Source organism: Prionailurus bengalensis, chromosome C1 (genome assembly GCF_016509475.1).
Source record: "Prionailurus bengalensis isolate Pbe53 chromosome C1, Fcat_Pben_1.1_paternal_pri, whole genome shotgun sequence".
In the NCBI taxonomy this organism is placed as follows: domain Eukaryota; kingdom Metazoa; phylum Chordata; class Mammalia; order Carnivora; family Felidae; genus Prionailurus; species Prionailurus bengalensis.
In genome coordinates this window covers 54,272,174-54,298,326 of record NC_057345.1, presented here as the reverse complement: position 1 = coordinate 54,298,326, position 26,153 = coordinate 54,272,174, and the positions used below count along the sequence as shown (strand labels likewise).

The 26,153-nt window shown below is 37.8% G+C and overlaps 1 protein-coding gene across 2 annotated transcripts in view; it reads right to left on the bottom strand.

Moving 5' to 3' along the window:
• The window catches only part of LEPR (leptin receptor), an 87,440-nt gene extending 62,730 nt beyond the window's left edge, over positions 1 to 24,710 (bottom strand). The window contains exons 1-5 of one of the 2 annotated variants that reach the window (XM_043575195.1): positions 23,926 to 24,710; positions 23,543 to 23,587; positions 7,789 to 7,847; positions 3,075 to 3,404; positions 176 to 299 (exon numbers count right to left, since the gene is read on the bottom strand). In XM_043575195.1, coding sequence (XP_043431130.1) covers positions 176 to 299; positions 3,075 to 3,404; positions 7,789 to 7,828 — 494 coding nt within the window. In that variant the 5' untranslated portion in view covers positions 7,829 to 7,847; positions 23,543 to 23,587; positions 23,926 to 24,710. The remainder of the gene's footprint in view (positions 1 to 175; positions 300 to 3,074; positions 3,405 to 7,788; positions 7,848 to 23,542; positions 23,588 to 23,925) is intronic. The other variant, XM_043575196.1, reaches the window with a different exon arrangement.
• Between the last annotated feature and the right edge of the window lie 1,443 nt (positions 24,711 to 26,153).

Genomic DNA, 26,153 nt, shown 5'->3' with positions numbered 1-26,153 from the left:
AAATATCTAAGACCCCTGAATTGAGTTCATACTTCTTTCAGAATATATTCCCATAGATACAAAAGGAAATGTAGGGATAGGAGAGTTTTCATAATCCACTTCTGTGTATGGAAGCTCTTGCATTTAAAAGAAATTATGTCCTAGAAATTTCCAAATTAATTTATTTGGCACTTACAGAACATATAAAAGATGGACCTTAAGGTCATAAGCCTTGAAAGGATTCTTAAATAGTGACTCCATATAGCAGATGAATAATTCCAAGTCCTCTTTCATCCAGCACTGTATGTTCCAGTTTGCACCTGAATTAAAAATAAACTACATTAAATCTGAAAAACATTCTGAACAAATCAGTGAAAGAGAAGAACTAAATTAAATTTACCAGTGTTCTGATACAACTTCCACTGCCTATTCTGAGAGAAAAAGAACCGGCTCTAACCAGTGGTATGTATCTGCCCAAGTGATCTAGTCCCTTAGGCCTTCAGTTTCCTTTCTGGTAAAGTAAGAGACCTAAATTCAATTACTGCTTCTCAAACTCTTCTTATTTTTTTAATCTTGAACTACTTAAGTAGGACAAAAGACCTCAAAAGTCACCTAGTTCAGTTCATGCTTGCTTTCTAAGAGAAAAGAAAATATTCAATATCAAGATACGAGCACATGTGGAGCAGTATTTATGTGTCTGCTTTAGCAATAAAAGCAAAGTGATTCACATGTGAACAGTGATTCATGTCTTAAATTCTTGTTATTGTAAATTACAGGCCCCAGATATAACTGATGCAGGCATACTTTCACTGTGCACTGAAAAACTCACCTGGCAATAAATTATTGGCGGGTTGTAATTTAAAAAGCAAGAATAGCAACAATCATAAATAATGGCTCACTTAAGACAACACTAACGTATTCCCCAAACTTGAAGGATTTCTAGCTGGTAGGGATTTTACAACAGTGTTGAACCATTATGAAGTAAACAGCATGCGTGGCAGAATAATCAGCTGAAATCCTTGGTAACCACCACTTAACCTACCGATTTCAGTTACAAAAATTTAAAGTGAGAAGTGACTAGTTATGCAAGATTTATTTATGTGTAAAACTGAAATCTACGGCATCATAGAGACACCTGGGTGGCTCAATCTGTTTGGCTCAGGTCACAATCTCACGGCTTGTGGGCTAGAGGCCCTTGTTGACAGCGAGAAGCCTACTTGGGATTCTCTCTCCCTCCCTCTCTCTCTCTACCCCTCCCTCCCTTGCTTCAACACACACCTGCACGTGCTCCCTCTCTCTCTCTCAAAAATAAATAAAAATTTAAAAAAATCTATAACATCATAATCATTTCTCTTCAAAAGTGAAGAAAGTACTAACATTTTTTTGATCATTTCAAAGCTCATCACAAAGACCCTGCCTTAATAAGTTCATGCTTGGTATATCCATTGAATTGCTGGAATGGCTAGTTAAGTTCCCCTACAAATTAAAAAAAAAATGCTTCAATTAAAATTAAGTGAATGTTATGTGGCGCCTGGCTGGTTCAGCCAATTAAGCATCTGACGTTGGCTCAGGTCATGATCTCACGGCTTGTGGGTTTGAGCCCTGCATTGGGCTCTGTGCTGACAGCTCAGAGTCTGGAGCCTGCTTCGGATTCTGTGTCTCCCCCTCTCTTCCCCTCCCCCACTCACATTCTGTCTCTCTCTCCCTCAAAAATAAATGAACATTAAAAAAATGTTTGATATTAATAAAAAATTAAGTGAATTTTATTAATCAATGGTTATGGACTCCATTGGAGACACTGGGAGTTATTACTACTAACTTGTTTTAAAACTCTGATTTTATTGCATATTTATACTTTGTTCTTAAGCTGATTTCAATAAACCAGAGTGTTTCTTCGATCTAATCAGTGATGCTCAACCAGTGGCAATTTGGCCCTCAGGGGCATCTGGCAATGTTTGGAGACATGTTTTGATTGTCACAACTGGGCAAGGCGCTACTTGTATCTAGGTAGAAGCCAGGGATGTTGCTAAACATCCTACAATGCACAGAACAGCCCCCCCCCCCATACCCAAGAATTGTCAGGCCCAAAATGTTAATAAGGTTGAGGTTGAGAAATTCTGATTAACCCTTAACAGAAGTGCTATATTTATGCTTGCCTTTACTTTCATACTGTAGGTCTCTTTGTATTACTGAGTCAATGGATGCTGTTCTGTTAGCTTTTCCAGAAGGCTTGGAAATAATTTTGTTGTTTAGATTTCCAGATGTAGAATTATTAATTATGCTAACTACATTCAGTGTACATTATACTTGAACAACAAAACCCCCTTGATTTAAAACATGGATTGGCTGCAGAGAGATTCTTTCCTTGAACAAATATTATTCATAAATGCTTTAAAATTTAACTACTTCTGATGTGCCTGGCTAGCTAAGCCTGTAGCACATGCAACACTTGATCTCGGGGTTGTGAGTTCAAGCCCCATGTTGGGTGTAAAGATTACTTTAAAAACTTTTTTTAATCTTAAAAAATTTTTTAACTAATTCAACAGTTGAATGTTTTGAATATTTAATATATTTAACAAAATAAGGGGTGATTTTTCTATTTTAAAGCAAATTTAGTGGTGCCTGGGTGGCTTGGTCAGTTGAGCATCCAACTCTTGGTTTTGGCTTAGGTCATGATCCCAGGGTCATGGGATTGCACCCACATTGGACCCTGGGCTGAGTATGGAGCCTGCTTAAGATTCTCTCTCCCTCTTTCTCTCTCTACCCCTTTCCTCTACACATGCTCTCTCTCTAAAATAAAAAATAATAATAATAAAATAAGGCAAACTTAGAAGATTACAAAAAACTGACTTACAGGTTATAGGTAAGAGTTCCCTCATTACATTTTTCTTTTATTTTTATAACATATGAAATAATTTGGGGCTCATTAGTTTGGTCACATAACGAATCATAATTTTATTACTAATATAAAATGATGATATGTGTTAAGAATCCCATCCATAAGACATCTATTTTATACAAGTTTCAGAAAACGAAAACATTTTGTTTAAAACAGTTAAAATAACATCTAATGCTCACAACATTAAAATACTTACCTATTTGTTGGAAAACTAAAGAATTCACTGTTGCAACAAATGCCTTCCCTTCCATGTCATCTGCATGTACAGAACAGTTTTTATCTTCCTCGCTCCAAAGGCAACAGTGAAAAGTTGTTTTGGAAGATAAATTAGAAAAGTAGGTACTACTTGAATTAAATTTAGCTTCAACAACTGTCTCATAATGTTCATTCACATTTGAAGTGTTCTTTGAGATTCCAGTAGGCAAGAGAAAGTCATAGGTTGTATTTGGTGGCATGCACGACAACTTAAATCTCCAGGGAGTAATTGGGTATGCCAAGTTAAATGCAGTTATCAAATAAATAAATTCTGTCAGGGTATTAAAAAAGACACATAGAAAAATAATTAATCACTTTGACTAAGACATAAATAGGAAGTATCTAGGATTAAACCATGTAGTGCTCAGTAGTATTTAACTTAGTGCCCAATCCATGCCTAATGCACAGCTCTGGGTTTCCATTACACAATGTATTATACATTAGTTCATAGAGATAACTTCACTCTTAGCACCTCTTTTTGGAAATTCATGCTTCATTTTCCTCATGAATCTAGCATTCTATATTTATATTTTAATTAAAAAACTATAGCTCAATATTTCAATTACCTTTTCTAAAAAAATATTCTAATGAACTTCCAGTATAAGAGAGAAATATCTGAATATGCAATTATATAAACAAGTATTAAAGTTCTGTTTTAATATTTTTTAATTTTTTTTAATGTGTATCCATCCATTTTTGAGAGAGACAGAGAGCATGAACGGGGGAGGGACAGAGAGAGGGAGACACAGAATCTGAAGCAAGCTCCAGGCTCTGAGCTGTCAGCACAGAGCCCGACACAGGGCTTGAACTCGCGAATCACAAGATCATGACCTGAGCTGAAATCAGACATTTAATGGACTGAACCACCTAGGCACCCGTTTTAATATTTCTTAAAGAGAATAATACCAAAATGTTAGCACTATGAGTGCTTTTCAAAGAGTTTGCTTTCAACATCAGGACAGCTGGATGATCTCTTCTGCCCATGATCCTCAAATATATGACATCATCGAAGGCATGTCCTTAATGCACTCTCCAAGAATCAATGTACAAAGACAGGAAAATTCCATTGCTGATTAAAGACAATTCTCACCTTTTTAGACATAAAAAAAATTAAGAATAATCATATAATCCCATACTCAAAAACTCTCAAAAGTGGTACTTATTTTTTAGGAATTGTCTGAAAATATAATAATAAATTCTCAATAATTCTTTCTTTTACAAGCTACTCAAATAATACAACAGCTGTGTTGCCTCATATACAAACTAATGCAGAATGAGAATTCTGAGAATTTAGCATGGATTTGAATGGAATGAGAATTTTGAAGAATTAGGGTAAATGTAAAAATGTAAGACAATAGCAATTTTTAAAAAACCAATTCACAAAAACGATGTTTTAAACTATAAAAGTAAAACATGTAAAAATATTTAAGCAATATGTAGGTAACAACTGTTAAAGTTTGGTTTCTAAACTTTTCCATAAAAATAAATTAACATAAAAATGTATCAGATGTAGGGGCACCTGGGTGGCTCCTCAGTTAACCATCCAACTCTTGATTTCAGCTCAGGTCACAATCTCATGAGATCCAGCCCCACTGCTCAAGATTCTCATTCTCTCTCTCTCTCTCTCTCTCTCTCTCTCTCTCTCTCTCTCTCTCTCTCTTCCTCTGCTCCTCCTCCACACTCATACACTCACTCTCTCTCTCTCTCTCAAAATAAAAAAAAATTTAAATGTATCAGATGCAAAAAAAAAGATAAAATAAGAATATATCAGATGCCTAAATTAAGCCAAATATGACTGTGACCCCCTCATTACAATTGTGTTCCTTTGGACTTCAATCTTTCTAATATATGTTTCTGAAATCAGAACATGTTAATAAAAAATAAAATAGGTTATTTCTTTGGTTTTACAAAACCATGAATATTTGTTGGTATTAATTAAAAGCATTATTTTCTAGCTGCATATGGAAGATTCAGTTGGCTGAACTGAAATGAGCCTAAAATCCTCAAAGAAGTCTTTGAAATTTAAAATGTAATAATGAATGTCATAGACATAATGACTGTTGAATCAGCTTAATTAAAAGATGGTTCTATTTTTGCATGCTTGTTTTGCAAATAATATTTCTTTCCCTCCAGATGAACCCTAAACAACAGAAACCAGAATTTATTTCTGAAGGCATATGTTATCATGGTAACAACGTCCCAAGAACTCTTCTGATTCACAAGACTTCATCAAACAAACCTTTTGGAAAGCCAATGTGAAACACGTTGAGTGGAACCTAATAAAAGCTAGAGAATATAAGAGAGAATGAGTATGTTGCTACTTTTAGATAGTCCCTTGTGGCATAGTTGTTTTGTTTTGTTTTGTTTTGAAATCTGTCACCAGTGGGGTTATCCTGGGTATTTGCTGTAAATATACAGATGGAGACAATGAGAAAGAACAGTATGCACAACAAGGAAAACTAGTAGAGAAGCTCATAAGAGTGCCTTCAGTTTGGATTAGCCAAGGAGATGCTCAGAACTCACTGACACATAGCTGGACAGCTTGAGGAGCTCCCAATATGGTTGCCAGATAAAATGTTTTTTTTTTAAATAGCCTGACTTTAATTTTAAAAATGGAACATAACCTAAATTAGATGATTTGGGGTTTTTTTTTAAGTCAGAATATCTCTAGGGTGTGGTCAGAAACAAGTGAGAATAGTATGCTCAAAATTCATTGGCAATATGAGTGACTAATTTCAAAAAGAAGCATACTATTAGTTAAAATCAAGACATTTTAAAAAATCTATAAGCTTTCTCTTGAGGATATTCCTGCAATGGATAGGAGGGAGACTAGTATACATTTAAACTCTGAAAGCATTCTTCTGGTGGTATTCAGGATGGAAATTTTAAAGGTATACACCATCCCTTGGTAATATCCCTTTATAACATTATACTTGTCATTGTCTACTGGAGTTCTAATGTGAAATAACATTTAAAATGGCATGTTCCTTCCATATGAGAATAAATCCATTATTTTGTCATAGTCATATATTTTAAATATTATCACCAAGTTAAACAGCTCCTTGATAGAGAACTAAAGTTTTGACTATCACCTGATATATAGACATTCATAATTTAATAACACTACATTTACTAAATTAAAATTAAAACATTTAAGTGTCACTGTATCTTTTTTCTACACATGCATAAGGGTGTTAGTATGCATACATAAATTTCTGTACCATAAAAAAAACAAAGTTAAAAAGCAAACAATGGGCAGGAATAAAAATTTGCATAATATTAATAAATAGTTACAGGCTTCTGATGATTAAGGTTATGTGTCAACTTGTCTAGGTTCATGGGGTGCTCAGTCATTTGGTCAAACATTATTCTGGGTGTATCTGTGAGGATGTCTGGATGAACTTAACAACTGAATCAGTAAAATGAGTAAAGCAGATTGCCCTCCGTAAGGTAGACAGGCCTCATGATCGATTGGAGACCTGAATAGAGCAAAAAGGCTGAGTTAGAGGGAACTCCTACTGCCTGACTGACATCAGTCTTTTCCTTCCTTTGGACCCAAACTGAAACATCAGCTCTTCTTGCATCTGAAGCCTTCCAGTGTCCAGACTGGAACTTGTATCATCAGTTCTCCTGGGTTTCCACCCTGGCAACTACAGGTCACGGGACTTCTCAACCTCCACAATCTTGTGAGTCAATTCTTATAATAAATCTCTTTCTCTCTATATATAAATCCTACCGGTTCTGTTTCTCTGGAAAACCCTGACTAATACAGTACTAAATATCAATTACATTTTAGAAAATCCTAAAAATCACTAAGACAGAATCCAACCACAAAATGGCCAAAGTGTATGATTTAGAAAATCACATAAGAAATATAAATGGTCCATAAACAGTGCTCAACCTCACAAACAGCCAAATAAATAAAACTGAAATGGGATGCTATGTTTTGCTTATATGACAGAGCAAAAAGACAAAAGAATGATAGTATACATCTTTGACAGAAATGCAATGGGCTGGCGTTCATATATCTGTGGTGGTACCACAAATGCTACAAAGCTTTGTGGAGATTTCACAGTATTCATCAAGTTTTAAAATGTGCATACTATGTAATAGAGAATTCCTCCTTAACAACTAATCAGCAGGAATATTCTTCCAAATATACAAAGATATAGATACAGATATATGGATTTCAATGCAGCATTATTTGCTACAGTAAGAGAAATGTCTATCAATGGGGAATTGGTGAAATAAATTAATAAAGTATATTCATACAGATCATTGTTGTGCAACCATTAAATGAATAAGCATATCAGTAAATACTCAGTAAAAAAATGTTATCATAATAAATTGAAAAACTATTAAGTAGAAAAAAACAAAAAACAATATGTATAGACCAATTCTATTTTTGTAACCATAGATATGGATTGTGTGTGTTTGTATGTGTTATGGTTCTGGAAAGCTACACATCAGGTTATTCCCAGGAGATTGGGAAGTGTTTTTATTTTCACACTTATGCTTTTGTTTGGTTTGTATTTTTAATCATAAGCATGAGAATTCCGAACTGTGGACAGGAAATTCTGCTAGCCAATAAAAGAAACAACATCTCCAACAGCAAAATCTCTTATATACGGACATTTAAAAAGCAGATAACTTACCCCAATGTAACAAAGCCACACAGAATTTTTGACAAATCATCTTACTTCAGAGAGTAGACCTGAAAAACAGTACATCGAAAACAAATACATACACACACACATGCACAAAAACACCTGACATCTATATAAGCTGTCTGGGAAAATATAAAAGGAAAAGGATTATGAACGAGTCTTTAAATTTGATCCTCTATAATACTCTGCATCAATATCAGAGAAGTGTCTCGCATTAAAGTATAGCTACACATTAAAGGTTTACTCCTGTGTACCTATCTTACACAGTTAAAATATAAGCTACATATTCATATACAGCATAATCAAACATTTTTCAATGTTCTTTTATGCCATGACAAATGAGGACAGGCATCAAAGGATAAGACTATATTTTTAATTGAACAAAAGTGTTCATAATGTTAATTAAATATGTACTACCATTAATAGCAGGTTTTTTTATAGCTCAGTTCTTAAATTTCTCTTATTTTCTAAAGCCTTTATCTTTACTATGATACTACAAAGTCAAACAGTTATAGCATAGGTAATCACTGTACATTTGTTTCCAAAAAAAGAGGAGGAAATTTTCCAGTATGTTTTTGGAAACTCCCACCATTTATTTGCAGATAAAGCAATATTCACATTGGAGAGTTATTAGAGTAACTCAAGGAAAGGCTGAGGCTTAATATATCCAAATGATAGGGTGACTTCAAGAGATAAGCTTTCCCATGAAGTCTCCTCATTTTTAAATACATCATGAATGAGATTATTCTTACCAGTATATCATGAATGGTAGCATAATTTTAGTATATTGGGATTCAATTTGTAATGAAACCATAAAGGCTTTTGTTGTTCCAGGGTTTTTTGTTATCTCAAACTGGGGATTCAGTTCACTAAACAAAAGTTAATCTGAGTTTAAAAGTTCTTAATTAGGTGTCAGGAGTCTTGAATGTCAATCTAGACTCTTTGACCAGCTGTAGGACTTGGCACTTCAACACTCTAGACCTCAGGTTCCTCATCTACAAATCCTCCTGATGGATGAGCTCAACAATCCCTTTCAGAGATGCTCATGATTCTGAGAGATTTTATTTTAAAATAGAAATCACAGCTTTACACAAAGATATTTTCAAATATCAAGTAAGAAAGATGTCTCATAAGTCATTACTGACAATTGGTACCATGTGATGAGTAAACAGAAAAACGTACTTGTTTAGTTCACAACTTAATAACTCTCAGGAGGAAAATGGATGAGTATAAACATTTTGTAGTCTGGTCAATTTGTTTTTCAGCCTCTTGTTTTTTCATCAGAAGTTTGGTTCTTTATATACTGACATCACAGTGTGTCTTCAGGATTTCTAAAAATCAGTTTAGTGTTTGGAATCCTCATTATCTAATCATATGATTTTTTTTTTTTTGCTACCTGTTTCTGGTACAACATTTTCTCATAAAATAAACCCAAGAGCAAGTTTTATAATCAGGATGTGTCATAGATACAACATATCATTTAACTAAGTGTTTTGAATGAACTGACTGGTGACAAGTAATTCAGTCCAACAACAGATTTGACTCACTTTTAACTCAACTGATCTGCTGAGTCAAGTGACCAAACAGACCAGGGTTTTTTTTGCTTATATAAGACAAGCATTATTTTCTTTAATGTTCCATGCAAAACACAAACTATTCTGATGGTTTGAATTCTGGTAGTCAGGTTTCACTCTTACATAACAGAGAAATAATCACAGATATGAAAAAGGCATAGATGAAACCTTGAAGAGAGTGTGAAAGGTGGTACCTTACACAGACCCAATGAGACATATATTTAAATGACCGACACTGTACCAGAAATGAATAATAAGGAGATTTGCAAAAATACAAATAATACAGAAAAAAGGAACAGAAGTTTCTAAACTGTGAGAAAAAAAAATCAAGTAAAGGGAAAACTAATGGTAAGGTGGCCAAAATAAGTATAATACACAAAATGCCATTAATTTGAATTCGGTTTTTAAAGATGAGCTATTGGGGCACTTGGGTGGCTCAGCTGGTTAAGTTTCGGACTTCAGCTCAGGTCATGATCTCACTGCTCATGGGTTCAAGCCCCACATCAGGCCCTGTGCTGACAGCTCACAGACTGGAGCCTGCTTGATTCTGTCTCTCTGTCTCTCTGTCTCTCTGTCTCTCTCTCTCTTTCTCTTTCTCTGCCCCTTCCCTGCTTGTGCTCTCTCAAAAATTAAAAAAAAGTTAAAAAAAATTTAAAGATAAGCTACTGATTTCCCTTATGCTTTCTTACGGTCAAATTGGTCAATTACAAATTCAGAGTACTCAAAATAAAACGTAACCAACAGCTTAGGGGAAATGTTTAAATAATCTTAACAGTAAGAACAGAAAGAAATTTTGCCTGAGTAACTTCAAAACAGGTAACATCCTCATGAACACTCTCACAGTACCAGAGTTTCATGTGAACCTCAAAATCCAATAATTTGTCAGCCCCTCCATTGCCAATACCCTATTCTAAGTCACCATTATCTCTTCCCTGGACAGTCGGAAGGGCCTCCTAACTGGTCTCCCTGCTGTTGCCCTTACTCTCCAGTTCAGTCTATTCTCAATGCTGCAGCCAGAGTGGTCTTGTTAACACATAGGTCAGATCATGCCTGTCTTACCCCAAACACGGTCATACTCTCCTTTTCACTCTGCGTTAAAGTCCGAGTCCTGCATAGAACTACAAGGTCCTGGATCTCTACTGCCTCTCTGACCTCATCAACAACTGCTCTTCTCTTTGTTCAAGTCACCTTCTCAGAGGAGCCTTTCCTGATTAGCCCATCTACAATTTCAACCCAGCATGTCATATCTGCTGAATTTTCTTCTTATTATTACTTCGCACTGTCTAATGTGAATATGACTTGTTTTTCTTGTTTATTGTTTAACTCTCCCCACTAGAATATAAACTCCACTAGACCAAGGGATTTTTTTTACTATCCTTTCACCATTATATCCTTCTCACATGGAAGCCTGCCTCTCACATAGTAGGGGCTCTCTATACACTCACTGAATGAGTGAGTGAATGAATGCATGATATGACTCTTTCTTGATATATTCTTAAAAATAGGCTGGTAGCATCATACCAAGAAAATAACAGCAATCTTTAAAAGAGGTGTTCTGTGGACAGCAAAGATGTGATACACACACACACATACACACACACACACACACACACACACGAATATTATACAACCATAAAAAAGGATGAGATCCTGCATTTGTTACAACATGGATGCTAAGTGTAGTAAGTTAAACTGGGAGAGACAAATACCATATGATTTCACTCATGTGGAATCTAAAAAACAAAACAAATGAATACACAAACCAAAAGTAGAATAAGACCTCTAAATACAGAGAACTGATGTTTGCCAGGGGGGAGCTGGGGGGATGGGCAAAATGGGTGAAGGAGAGTGGGAGATATAGGCTTCCAGTTATGGAATGAATATGTCACAGGAATAAAAGTCATAGCATAAGGAATAGAGTTAAGGATATTGTAATAATGTTATATGGTGACAGATGGTAGTTACAGTTGTGGTGAACATAGCATAATGTATAAACTTATTGAATCACTATGTTGTACATCTAAAACTAATGTAATTTTATGTGTCAACTATACTCAAATTAAAAAAAAATTAAAGAGGCATTCTAATAAAAACCATCTTTGAGAACCAGATTTAATTCCAGAGAAAATTTCAGAATGGTGATTCTTAACCATTTTTAAATATGCATCTTGTTGAGAAGTTGGTGAGAGCAAGGTACCAACTGCCAGGAAGAGACACATATATACAAAATTACGCCTATAATATCAGAGGGTTAACAAATTCTCTGAAATTTATTCAAAGCTCCCACATTAAGTCCTGATGTAGCTAAATGAACAGAGTTCACACTCCTCCATCAATCCTCCATAAGTATAGCTCCTATGAATCGAGCCATTGATAGACACCGAATTGTGAGGAGTTTGAGATAATATTGACTAACATTCCCCCTGGAATGTAGTCATTCTATGTTGACAGTTAAAACACTTAAGTGTTTTATTTGAAATCTCCATAAAGTATACAAAGATTCATCCACAGTCTGATCTAAATGATCCCTCCATAATACCTGGATGTGCAGTCAGTAATACAAATTTCATCTTTTTCTATAATTTTTTAATGTTTATTTTTGAGAGAGAGAGAGAAATAGAGACAGTGCGAGTGGGGGAGGGGCAGAGAGAGAGAAGAAGACAGAATCTGAAGCAGGCTCCAGGCTCTGAGCTGTCAGCAAAAAGCCTGATGCAGAGCTACAATTCATGAACCACAAGATCATGACCTGAGCCAAAGTTGTACACTTAACTGACTCATAATACAACAGAGTAAGCATATTATATCACTAACTCTTCAGCTATTACTATCATGGAAAATTCTTTGTGTATTTTTATGTATAAAATTCTACTTAAATATAAAGCAGAATAGTCTCAATTAATGTTTGAATGAGTGGGAAGAAAAAGAAATTATTTACAACTTGCTCTAATGATCTCACCAAGTCTCTAGTTTGTAGAAAAGTTTATGAGTAAGAAAAGCAATTCTGACAATTCTGTTGTCTTGATGAGTAAACTCAATGAATTCCATCTGCCACTAATTCTTGCTTTTACTTTCTGCTAGAGAGGCACCCATCTTTCACTTAAAAAACAACATTTAAGTATTTTGTTTAAATATAAATGAAAAACACTATTTCTTCAAGTGTCAAAATAAATATAGCTTGGTCTAGCTCTACTAACCTTGTTATCTTAGTTCTGTTTACTTTTATTTCTTCACTTAGGACAGAAATTGGTCATGTTATTCCTTCCCATTACGTAGTTGTCAAAGACTTAAATTCTTCTTTAATTTTTATTTATTTATTTGTTCTTATTTTAGAGGGAGAAAGAGAGTATGTGCATGGGGGTACAGGAACAGAGGGGAAGAGAGAGAATCCCAAGCAGGCTCCACACTCAGCATGGAGCTCGATGTGGGGCCCAATCCCACGACCCTAGGATCATGACCTGAGCCAAAACCAAGAGTGAGTCACTGAACCAACTGAGCCACCAGGGGCCCCTGCTCAACTTTTAAAATCAAGCTTAGAAGATCAAAACATAATATAGGAGTGCCTAGGTGGCTCAGTCGGTTAAGCATCCCACTCTTAATTTCAGCTCAGGTCATGACCCCAGGGTCATGGAATTGAGCCCCATGTTGGACTCCTGAGTGTGGAGCCTGCTTGGGATTTTCTCTCTCCTCCTCTGCCCCTCTATCCCCAGCATGCACACGCATGCTCTCTCTCTCTCTCTCTCCACCTCTAAAATTAAAAAATAAAAAAAAAAAACTTTCATCATCTTGGCATAAGCATTTGTCACTTTGAAAACTTAATTTCAAGTGTTTTAATTTCTAATGACTCTAACTGTGTGATCTTGTTGCAAATTAATTCCTTGAAAATGAAGAGGGATGAGCTATGATTCGCAGACTTAAGTGCCATAAAGTCAACAAAGTTCAGTCAGAATAGGCATCTTACCTACAAAGTAATTTTAAAATCTCTATATAAATTAACTCATTTAAATATTAACTAAATATTTGGTAAAATATGTTACCACACAGGGTACTAGAAATATAAAAATAAATAAGAAATCATCATATACTTTAATAAGTAACATTGTTTTATGACCTTTTTACATGTCAAATTTTATAATACCAATATGAATAAAGTACCATGGGACTTCAGATTCAAGACGATAAACTGAATAAACTGATTTTCTTATTCCTGAGATGCCTTTAGAATTACAGAAAGTAAATCATTATCAACCCACTAGAACAGAGAAAATGAGAGGGGACCAGCAGCAAAAAAGAGATTTAAACACATTTCTGGAAGACAAAGAAAAAGTAGAATGATCGAAGTGACTACCTAGGATATTTGGGGAAAGAGCTGTCATCAATGAAGAAACAAATTTATTTAGAAAACTCTGGAGGTGTTCTGAATTGTAAAGGGCAGGATGACGTGGGGCTGAAAGAAGAGAAGGCTTTGGTTTGTAGATGTAATATCTGACTTCTTTATCTCCTTATAAACAATTCACAGCAGCCAAATCTAACTCCTTATAATTGTCAGAGGAGTGGTTTATAAACAAGCAGGGTAGTTTAAATAGAATAAAAAATTATTAAAGATTATTGGGTACCTCACTGAGCCTCAGTGAGATCCAGTAAACCTAATAAAGCATTCAGCCAAGAATCACACCCAAAATCACACGTAAATTGCTCTAGAAAAGACAGCTCTGCCACCACGCCAAGGCATTGCACGTTATTACTGAAATCTCGATGCCTACTACCTCTGAGTTCCTCTGAGGCCATCTGCTCCTCCATATCCCACACTTCTGATCTAAGATCTGGCATGAACACCTCTTATTGATAAAGAATAGTTCACAGTCTGTGTGTAGGCAGCCAGGAAATTTGGGAAAATATGGATTTATAAAGTGAGGAATTCCCCAAACATAGACAAAATACTCAAAGATGACAAATAGCCAAAGGACAAAAACTTGTTCCGTATACTTCTATATGTTAAAGAGCTAAAACGTATAAGTTATTTGAGGATAACTTGGGCTTTTAGTACAGACTTCACACCACACACACAAACTTACATGTTGTGACATTTAGGGGGACAGGCCTTCAGCACAAAAGGTAGCTCCCCACTCAAGTGCTTAAAAGAAAGCCTAACAGTTGACAAACACTGCCCATATGCACAGAATTCACATTTCTCCTACTTCTCTCCTTAACAGTCATGCTGAATGGAGACAGGAAGACATCAGCATCATGGAAAAATTGTGTAAAAAGAAGGAAAGAAAAAATAAAACCTACCACAGGGACCTAGATAAATCAGAACAGAAAAAATAGCTTTAACAAATGTTCGTGAGTGTCTTCAAGGACATTTCAGAAGACCTTGCATCCACAATTTCAAAGATTGTTCTGACAAAGGAATCATCAGAGGAAGAAAGAGCTTAGCTGTGAAAACATTTTTCAATAGAAATCTTAGAAAACACATTTGCATAATTAACTCTTCCCCCAAAAGAAATAAAGAGAAAAAAATGTTTTAAAAAAAGAAAAGTTCAAATGATCCATATCCAGTCAGCAGTATTTCTAGAAAAAGAGAATAAAGAGAAAATGATCAATGAAATAACATGAAAAACTTTTCCAGAGCTGACAAGAGACACAAGTCTTCAAACTGAAGGCAGTGGGGGGGGGGGGGGGGGAGGGGAGGAAAAAAAAAGAAAAGTCCACCAAGTCCAAAGAGAAGGAATAGAAAAATACCCATTGCTAAATATATCACTAAGAAATTGCAAGAGCAAAGAAGATAAGATAGGAAACGTTTCCAGAAAAGAAAAAACCTCTAAAGGTATGAGAAACAGAATGGAAGCAAATGTTTCATACCAAAACAATGAACAGTAGAAGATAATCCAGTAACACCTGATGTAAAATGATTTACAGTGGAAAATGCTATTAGCCCGTCAAGCAAGTATCAGAGAACAGCAAATATATTTTCAATAACACAATGACTTAGAAAATTTATATTCTATAAATCTCTTTCTCAGAAATAATTTTATAACATAGTCCAGCAAAATGAGAAGTAACCAAGAAAAAGGGGTTCAGGGACTAAAGATTCAGGAACTCATGAGTACAGACTTGACAATGACCAGTACAGATAGCAGATGACTCTCGAAAGTAAACAGCCAGAAGGAAGGTGGGAATTGAGACAACTCAATACATCATATGATTCTGAAGCGGCAAAATTTGATTTAAAAAACAAAACAAAACAAAACAAAACAGGGACGCCTGGGTGGCTCTGTCAGTTAAGAATCCAGCTCTTGATTTTGGCTTGGGTCATGATCTGACAGTTCGGGAGTTCAAGCTCCACATCAGGCTCCACGCTACCGGTGTGGAGCCTGCTTGGGGTTTGTTCTTTCTCTCCCTCTCTCTCTCCCCCTGCCCCTCCCCTGCTCTCTCTCAAAAAATAAATAAACTTTAAAAAAAAAAAAAACAGAAACACAGAATAGCACAAGGGGAAAAAAGGAAGTCCTATTTCAAAATTGTAGCCACTAGGCCAAATAAGAATATGAGTTCATGGTCTTCAAAAAGAAGAACGAAATGGATTCCAAAAAAATAAAGAGAATGAATAAAAAACTGAAAAATTAAGGATATAATAAAGTAGGCCCACCTACCTTGTCCCAATAAGAAAAACGTTTATTGGAAAAGGCTTACAAAAAGTCCTGATCTAAATATGAACCAAAATAAAATATGGCATAATTTTCCTTTTTAAAGTAAGCTCTACACCCAATGTGGGGCTTGAACCCACGAATATGAGGTCAAGAGTTGCATGCTCTACCTAGTGAGCCAGCTAGGTGTCTCCAAATGGCATAATTTTGATTAAGAGCTGGAATTAAAGAGTCCATTTGAAAGAAGGAAGAATGGCTTCAACCTTGATTCTAGGAATATTTGCCTTTGGGTAGCTAAGCAGTGATATTAAAATGAAATGAATCCTGGAACGCTTCTTGATTCTGTAGTGAGTAATATTTACGAGGTCATAATAACATTAATGCTATTTATCAATTTTTCAACTGTTTGGCTCAGCCAATACACAAAAACAAAATATTTAATTAATTACAATACTAAACATGAAATATTAACAATATTCTCACTATACAGTTCCAAAACTTGGGTGGCATATTTATATAAGGAGAGATAGTGGGAAGGCTTATGAAATATGAAATATCCCAACCTCATACTGTAGGAAGTCAACAGAAAATGTCTGTAGTGAATAGAACAGAAATAGTGGAGGGAATTACAAATGTAACCAATTAAAACACTCAGAAAATTAATATAAATTATATGTAGGAATGAAGAAAGAAAGAAGGCAAAATTAGTAGGCTAAATTCTCTTCCATGCTGGTGTCTGTTTAAAGTTGATAAATGAAAAGAAAAGAAGTCCCTAAAAGAATATTATTTAGCCCAGCATAGGTAGTCAGAGGTCTAAGAACCAAAACCAGAAATGGATCAAGTTCGTTGTTCTCAAGGTCAGCGCTGGCACAGTGAGGGTAGAGGGGCAGGGGGACTAGAACTTTTTTTTTTATTTCAGTAGGTTTTTGTCACCATGCGCATGGATTATTTTCATGTATAATTATTATTTAGTCCTTTCAATTAAATAGAGGGCTATGAGATTTCAGAGAAAATAGCTACTAACAAAGTCCTAGGGGCCAACAAAAGGTTCACAGAAGTAAATTTTAGTTGAACTCCAACAAATACAAAAGAAGACAGGAGTGTTGTATTTCTTATTTTAAGGTTCACAATATTTTAAAACCTCCGACATCAAAATCTTTGTTAAAATCAATGTCATCTCACAACTACCGATAGCCTAGTAGCAGCTGTGATCTAGTTGTCATTGATTGCCTACAAACTGGGGCGCTTTCCTCCTGACAGACTTGACAATTTTAACCCATCAATATTTCGATCAACAAACTATTTAAAGGCCATTTGAGGAAGGAATAGGAGCCCTGAGCATTGTCTGAAAACCTTATGTTAACATCTTATGGGAAGATCATATAAAGAGCCAGCATAAAATCTGCAAAATGGACCACACTGGTAGAAAATCTAAGAAACAACAGTGAAGCATTGTTTTATAAAGTGCTATATCACAAATACTCTTGATAACCCAGAATATGCTACCGTTTAGAAAAATATTGATATCAACAGCACTGAGTTGAAAAACAATTTTTTAAAAAACCCACCAGAATCTGAATATGAAAAAGAATTCCTTAACCAATTTCTTTGATCTGTACTTTTCTTATGAGAGTGATATGATTTAAACAAAAATCTTTATTTAAATAATTCTAAAAGAGCTCTTCCAGTAGACATAAGACAAAAATTCTAAAGAAAGAGAAAGCATTGTCAAATATATAGGCAGAGTCTTTTCTTTCTTGGACATACAAAAATGGTAGTATATCTTAAAAATCCATGATGTCTAGATTTACAGAATTACAACTATCTAGACAGAGTGGTAATTAGGAGAAATCAGACAGATTACTTCTTGTGTGGAGAAATCATAACCAGTGCCACAGAAGAGGGTCAAGTTGACTGCCCCCTTGAAGAACAGGAAGGCATATGAAACATATTTTAAGTATTAGAAGAAAGATACCCACAGGACCTATGGTCCGTAAAAACAAATAAGCCAAAGAATATCAATCACAGACAATAGGAACTCCTATGTGAGAACTGATTTGCACATTGAGAATCAAAAGACCAAGAAACTGCCTGCCCAGATGACTGTTTCACACAGAAAGAACATTTTTTTACATCCTGCTTGTTCCGTGCAAAAACCTTCTCTCCCCGCAAATCAAATCTGTGACTAGCAGTGCTGTTATTAGACACTCAGCTCACTAGAGATACAGCCAGCTACCTCCTGCATATGTCTAACATGATAGGTATATGTCATAATTCCAAAAGATAGCATCTTAATAATATAGCAACTACAATTACTGGGTGTGTATTATGTATATGTCAGTATGTTTTCTCTCTCTGCTTAGACAGTGTGTGTGTGTGTGTGTGTGTGTGTGTGTGTGTGTATCTATGTGCGCTTATAATTTATTTTCTCTCTCATCTCCTGACTACTGACCAGACTGGTTCAGAAATCTTGTTGGTGCATACAAAAATCTAATTGTTCAATGATCTCATGTTCATAGTTTCTCAATTTTCATAGGTTTAGACACCCAAATAACAGCTGCTAGTTAAAGTAAAATGAGAAAATATAATTCTGAGAAAAAACTAAGTTGTCCTATGCCTTCGCAAAACAAATATTTGGTAGCAGCTGTTCTTAAACATGAGTTCACATTTTTAAAGCCTATTATAATACCAATATAGAAGCTCCTGAAGCTCTATTTATCTCAAATCTTTAGCCACTATCTAGTAAAAACAGATAAAAATGTTTATGTTCCCATAAACCTTAAAGAAATTATTGGCCCCGGAGTAAAGCCTCTCTCTCTCTACCCCCTACTCCTTCTCTTTCTCTTTCTCATTCACCATTATACCCATATGAGTACACATTTATAAGTCTATATTGTTTCTGGATTTCTTCCCATTAATTGGCAAAGACTTTAAGATGAGTAACACAATGCCCCTTAAGAGAGTCTCTAGTTAGGTCATCTTCTTTTGCTAGTCCATAGTACTCTAGTGTGATTCAAATACATGACTCTCATCTTCAGGATCATCCACTCGCCCACCAGGCAGGGGCTTCCCAAGCTCTGTGCACTCCTGGGCAAGTCTCCATGCTGTGCTAGCCAGGGCCACAGCTCACACCCAGTGGAGCAGGTCACTGAGAGACTGCACTAACTGAAAGCAGACTATATTGACTTTGGGGAAGACTTTACTTGGTACCCATAAGCCTACTAAGTTAATAGAAGAATGTGTGACTTGCTGACTTTCATTCAATGAGAATCAATATCCACAAAAATTTCTTATAGTCTACCTTGAACATAGTAAGTGTTCACAGTTCTGAAAAAGATTTTAAACTTCCAAGCCCATGAAACTTAAATTTGACAGTAATTTTCACTACGTATCCATTATTGCTATGTCTAATGAGCTTGGCATGTTGGCAATGTAGATTCAAGGGTCACACTGCTGGTGGAATATAAAAGGATGAAAGCTGCTCTGGCATACAGTTTGGCAGATCTTTAAGTGTTAAACATAGTGTTGCCATATGACTCAGCAATTCCACTCATAGGTATATACCTAAAAGAGATAAAAACATATATTCACATAACAATGTGCACACATATGTTAATAGCAGCATTATTCAAAATAGCCAAAAAGTGGAAACTACCCAAATGTCCACCAACTGATGAATAAACAAAAAGTAGTATACCAATATAATGGAATATTATCTGGCCATAAAAAAGGAATGAAGTACTGACCCATGCTACAGCACAGATGAACACCGGAAACATGCTCAGTGAAAGAATTTGGTCACTAAAGGCCCCATGATTTTATTTACATGAAATATCCAGAATAGACAAATCAGTAAACACGGAAAGTAAATCAGTGATTTTGAGGGATGGGAGGAGGGGGGTTGGAGAGTGAGTGCTAATGGGTACAGAGTTTCTGCGGGGAGTGATAAAAATGTTCCGAAATTAGATAGTAGTGATGGTTGCATAAATCAGTTAATGTATTAAAAACCAGTGAATAGTATCCATAAAAATATGAACATTATGAATGTGAATTACAGTCCAATGGAGATATTATTTTGAAAATCTGTTTTAAGGTCAAGTTTATGTCTATCTGGCATCAATAAACAGACAATGAATGTTTTAAAGATACGGTTTAAAGTAATTTTTTAAATATGTGGTTCCTGTAATAAAGAAGATGTTCAAGAACTCCTAAGAAAAACATCAGACAAAATTTACATTTCTTATATCAGAGAAGACCTATTATACTAGGAGACAGTCATGGATTCTAGGACCAAATATTTAAGAGACATCAATTTTGGAGCACCTGGGTAGCTCAGTTGGTTAAGCCATCCAACTCTTGATTTCGGCTCAGGTCATGATCTCATGGTTCTTTAGAGGAAGCCCTGGGTTGGGCTCCACACTGTCGGCAAGGAGCCTGCTGGGATTCTCTCTCTCTCTGCCCCTCCCCCCCCAAAAGAAATAAACTTAAAAAAACAGTTTTTGCTTTAAAGGGGAATGAAGACATGGCTTAATCTCACAAAGACATAATGCAAGAGAATCCATGAAAGAATGCCTCTTAAGTGAATACAACATTTTTTTTAAGGTAAAACTAAATTTGTGATCAGGAAGAAACAAGCAAGAAGTTTCTAGATGTTGGCATGTTCTCTCACTCATGATAAGGTATTTGCCTTATCATCGTCTGTTGGAATGATGTGCTATATTGTCAACCAGCACATTTTTTATGTACCCCTTCTCTCTATATATGTCATATATATATATATTCAAATGGTTAAAAAATTAAAGATGAATAAGATCACGTGTGTGAAAAGACAACAGATAATATCACCATTGCGTCACAAAAGGTTTAATAAAAAGTATGTGAGAGGAAATATTCCAAATTATAACCAAGCCAAATTTGAATTGAACCTCCAAAAGGTTACATGTACTAGGTCTGTCCAATAGGCAAACATTTGTGCCTTTCTGTTTTAATTAAAAGCGGAATTTGTAAATCACATAAAATCTTAAGAATTAGAGGAGACCATAAGCCCTTTTCTTCATTTTCAACTCCACAGGATATGGTTTTGGGTTTTTCTTTTCTTTTTCGTATGTGTGTTTGGTTCTCAGTATGAAAAAATGCAATACAGTACCTGCCAAGACAAGTCTTTTTTTTTTTTTCTGGATATTTTAGAGTTTTATTTCCAAGGCCCCAGAGAGATTGCTTTTCACAAACAAAAACCATTTGATTATATAATAGTGATCTAAGTGTAAAGACATGACTGGTTTTTTTCTTGGTAAATCCATCACAAAAGATGAACAGTGCTTCGGCCAACCATGGGGACGCTCCCAAGCTGTGAATGAATTGGCTGTAGACCTTAAGCAGTCAGATCCACCTACTGTTTTCCAATAAGCGCCTAGAAGGCAGGGTATTTGAGTTCAACTACTCTCTAGTCATTCAACAACCAATTCACATAACTCTTTGAGCATCTCTCTTAAAGGAGATGATCATCTACTTCACCAGAAAATATGAGGAAGACAAATGCCAGATTGACAGATGATACTTCCAGCCCACAGGGGGAAAAGCAATGAAAATAAGTGGCTGTGTTCATAGAAGAACAGTGTACTTCAAATCCATTCCACTCTCCCAAACTACATGCGCAGCACAGGCTGGGGGGGAACACATTATTTTATTTTACATCAAAGCCGCCAAAAAGAGGCTGAAACACTTTTAAATCTATTCTTCTTTTTTAATTTTTTGTTTTTACATTTATTCATTTTTGAGAGACAGAGTGAGACAGAGCACAAGCAGGGGACGGGCAGAGAGAGAAGGAGACACAGAATCTGAAGCAGGCTCCAGGCTCCCAGCTATCAGCATAGAGCCTGACGCGGGGCTCGAACTCACAAACCATCAGATCATGACCTGAGCCCAAGTCGGATGCACAACCAACTGAGCCACCCAGGCGCCCCCACTTTTAAATCTAACTACTGATGACTGCATCTCCAATAATTTGATATTACAAGCAACAACAAAAGCCCCTCTTTCTCACAGCCTCTGTGCGCTTAAACAGACCAACGGCTGTCTGTTGTTTGTTTTTATCAAAAGTAAATAAAAGGCTCACTGACACTGTAGCACACACTTCTCTGACAACTGTATGTGTGTGTGCGCGCATGCGTGTGTGTGTGTGTGTGTGTGTGTGTGTGTGTGTGTCAATTCCTAATTTCTGGTTTATCTATTTAGTTAACCTTTGCTATTTTCTGGGCTTCATTCCAAGACAACTAAAGTGCATTACTAAAATTGGCATCTCTGCTATTGAGCTTAATTTCAGAGAGGTTCTGAAATGGCCTGAAACCATTTTTTTAATATTCTGCACACAACTTTATGCTAAAAAGTAACAAATGTTGGTCAAGACGAGTAATTGATAGGAAAGGTGCAATTTTGTTTTCCTCCAAAACAATTTTTACTTCCTCCAAATATACTGAAAAGAGAGTTAAGTGCAGTGTTAAGGCCACATGTTTCGGTTGCAGTGTCATAAATATTGCTTTCAAGTTGAACATAATTACTTAGAGTGAGAGATGATCTAAATATTTACATATAAACCATACATTTCTGAACTCTTTTATAAGCCTTTTCCTCTTTTTTTCAAGTTTATTTATTTTGAGAGAGACAGTGAGAGCTCTCTCTCTGAGAGAGGGAGAATCCCACGCAGGCTTGCAGGCAGATCAGTGGGCAGAGCCTGAGGTGGGGCTTGAAACTCATCAAACTGTAACATCATGACCTGAGCTGAAATTAAGTCAGGCGTTAACCAGTTGAGCCACCCAGGCGCCCCAAGCGTTTTTCTCTTGATTTGGGGTGGGAAAACCCTAAAAGCACAAGTCATAAATGCATATAAACAAATGCTCATGAAATTGTGAATCTACTAATGTTTGTGACATGTTAAAGAGTCACAGAATTATACATTTTTAAGTTGGAAAATACCTGAAGTATTTTAAAAGGCCCCTAGAATATTAACTCAACCCTCTAATTTGACAGATGAGGAAAATGAGGCCCAGAGAGGTGAAGCTAACCACAGCTGTCACGGATAATAAATGGCAAATCATGTCAAAATCCAGATAGTCTGACTCTGAAAGAGTATTTGTTTCAATATACCTTAATACGTACAGAAATTCGTGTTAACAGAGGGCATTCCAGGCAGCCCCTCAACAGAAGGAACTCTCAGGCTTAACAGAGCCAGCCGGTTTGCAAACACAAGTTCTAGAAATAGCACCAGCAAAAACCGATTTCTTAGACGGCCTCACCGTACCTGGGGTTCCCAATGATTCCTCAGTTAGGTCTATTTTTCTCACCTCTACGAATCCCTTTAAATAAGTGCTTTGGTCGGGATTGGGTTTATTTTGTTTCGCTTTTTACATTTGCTTGCGGAGAGCGGGAGAGGGGGAAAAAGAGAAGCTGGCATTTAAACCACCCCTGAAGCACAAGTTTGTTCTTTGGGCAGCCAAACCAACAAACCCTTCCCCGAGCCCCAGGGCTTACTGGTTTATGTCGCAGTCCTTTCAGTTTCCAAAGTAGGAAGGAGACCTGGAAAAGAAGTTGGCTGGGTGGCGCTGCCTTTCGGTGGCGCCTGGCAGGTGCGCGCCCACGTGCGGCCGGCGACCGACAGCCGCGCGTCCCTGTCTTCCGCCCGCCCCGGGGCCTCCCGCTCCCCGGCCGGGGGGGGACCCAGAGCTCCTGCCGCCCCTCCCACCGCCCCCGGGCGCAGGCCCCTCCTGGCGCCGCCGGGCTGTCCCCTGACTCCCGGCCCCCAAGTGGCCCGCGGGCTCCCCGCCGGCCACGCGGGCCCCAGCTTCCCGCTCCTCCAGTGTCCGAGAGCGGGAAAGGTGGCAGTAAGGGGTGCAGGAGAGAGAAGCGGGTCCCACCTAGTTGCCGGGGTCCAACCCACACAGAAGGCAGAGATGGCGGCGGCGGGGCTCCGGCCCCTGCGTCGCTCGCGCTGTGCGGGCCGCGCGGACTCTGCGGCGGGGCAGCTCCGAACTCCTCGCCCAAGGTGCCGGACAACTCTCCGGAGGGCGCAGGGCAGCGGAGTGTGGGGAGGAGGGGCCGAGGGGGAGCGCGTGGGGTGGGGAGAAGGGAGGAAAGAGCCCGCGGCCGCCCGCGCGCGCCCCGCGCCCTGGTCCCCAGCTCCGGGTCGGGGGCAGCGGACCCCAGCGCCGAGGGCGGCCGTGCAGGTGACCGGAGCTGCGAAGAGGAACGTTGCTGCGCGTGGCCGTGGGCCTGGGGCTGGAGCAGCGACGAGCTTGAGAAGGAGGACCCCCTGCCTGAGGGAGGCGGAGAGGCGAGGCGATCCCAGCAGGAAGGCGGCGCCGCTGCTACATTTAGCAGTTAGCTGCTGCGCGCCCACCGCAGCCCCAGCTGGGGCTTCTCAGACTCCCGGCTGGGCCTAAGGGGTTCCAGCGGGGTTCCTCCCACTCCCAGACTTGCGGGCCTCTGCTGCATCAGGGGCGCAAAATGCTACAGCAAAGATTGCAATAACTGAGAGGGGTGGGAGAGGAAAGCAAATTGGCAAAGGGCGGAGGTAGTGAGTTTCCTGTCACCAAGTCACCAAGGATGTTCCCGCCAAGCATGTTGGTCATGCCTGTCAGGAAGGCTGAAGAGGGCACTTACGCGTCTGTGTGAGGCTGGACTAAATGACCACTTTACTTCTCTTGCAGTCCTGAAATTTAATGGCGTTCGATGTAGCAAGCAAAAAAACCAAGCAAACAAAATCCGTCCTTGAACAGAATACAGCCCCTAAGTAATAGACATTTCATAAGTCTCCACTCAAAACGTTCACTCCCTAATCTATTTATTAATGCACTTTTATTGAAGGCCTACTATGGGTCAGACAACATGCTACATACAATTATGATGTTCCTTCAACTTGGACTAATGACAGACTATCAAGTGTTCATAACATTACCAGTTATGAGGGGTGATATGAAGGAACCCAACGGGGAGAGAAAGAAAGAATAAAGGGAAGTGGACATACTCTGGATTGGGTGGATGGTTAATTTTCAAAGGTCTCTAGAAATGAACTTGCCTAATACCCTCATAGGAAGATGCATCAGAGACACAGCGAGAAAGTAGCCCAGAGATGGGTAGGGCCAGAAGCAATGTGTCTTGGCTCCTGGCCCAGCCGCTTTATCAACTTGTGAGCTTTGTTAAATGAAACTTGACCCATAGGAATATCCTCTCAGAATCAGTGACACTTTTATGAAGAGCATTTAGATCTCTAGACCACTTGTTGAAGCCACTTCATTCAGAAATTTCCTATTTGTGGGGTGCCTGGGTGGCTCAGTCGGTCGGCTCAGGTCATGATCTCACTGTTGGTGAGTTGGAGCCCCACACTGGGCTCTGTGCTGACAGCTCAGAGCCTGGAGCCTGCTTCAGATTCTCTGTCTCCCTTCTCTACACCTCTCCTGCTCACGTGCTCCCTCTCTCTCTCAAAAGTAAACACTAAAAAATTTTTTTAAAAGAAAAGAAATTTCCTATTTGCACCCTGAATGGACTTTCTGGGGCACTGTGGTTAGAAGCATTAACCTTTGGGTTTTATCAAACCACGAAAAAGAGACAAATGTCTCCATTAGATAGAGACAATAATTGGAGTAGAGATACTGACTTCCCCAAATTATTGTGAAATGAAACAACACAACAGAATCCTTAATTAGATAATCCCTTATGAACTAGCATATTCGTTTCCTAGGGCTGCCTTAACGAACGACCAGACTTAATGCTTAAAGGAAATTTATTCTCTCACTCTTCTGAAGGCCAGAACTCCAAAATCAGGTCCGCACTCCTTCCCAAAAGTCTAGGAGGGAAACTTCCCTTGCCTAGTCCAGCTTCTGGTGGCTCCAGGAATTCATTGGCTTATGGCTGCATCACTCCAATCTCTGCCTCCATCTTTGTATGGCCTTCTCCTCCATGTCTTCTTCTCTTCTGTCTCCTACAAGGACACTTGTCATCAGATTTAGGGACCATTCACATAATCCAGGATGATCTCAGCTCAAGATCCTTATTTAATTACAACTGCAAAGACCCTTTTTCTAAATAAGGTCACATTCACAGGCTCTGAGATTTAGAATGTGGACATACTTTGGGGGGGGGGGAG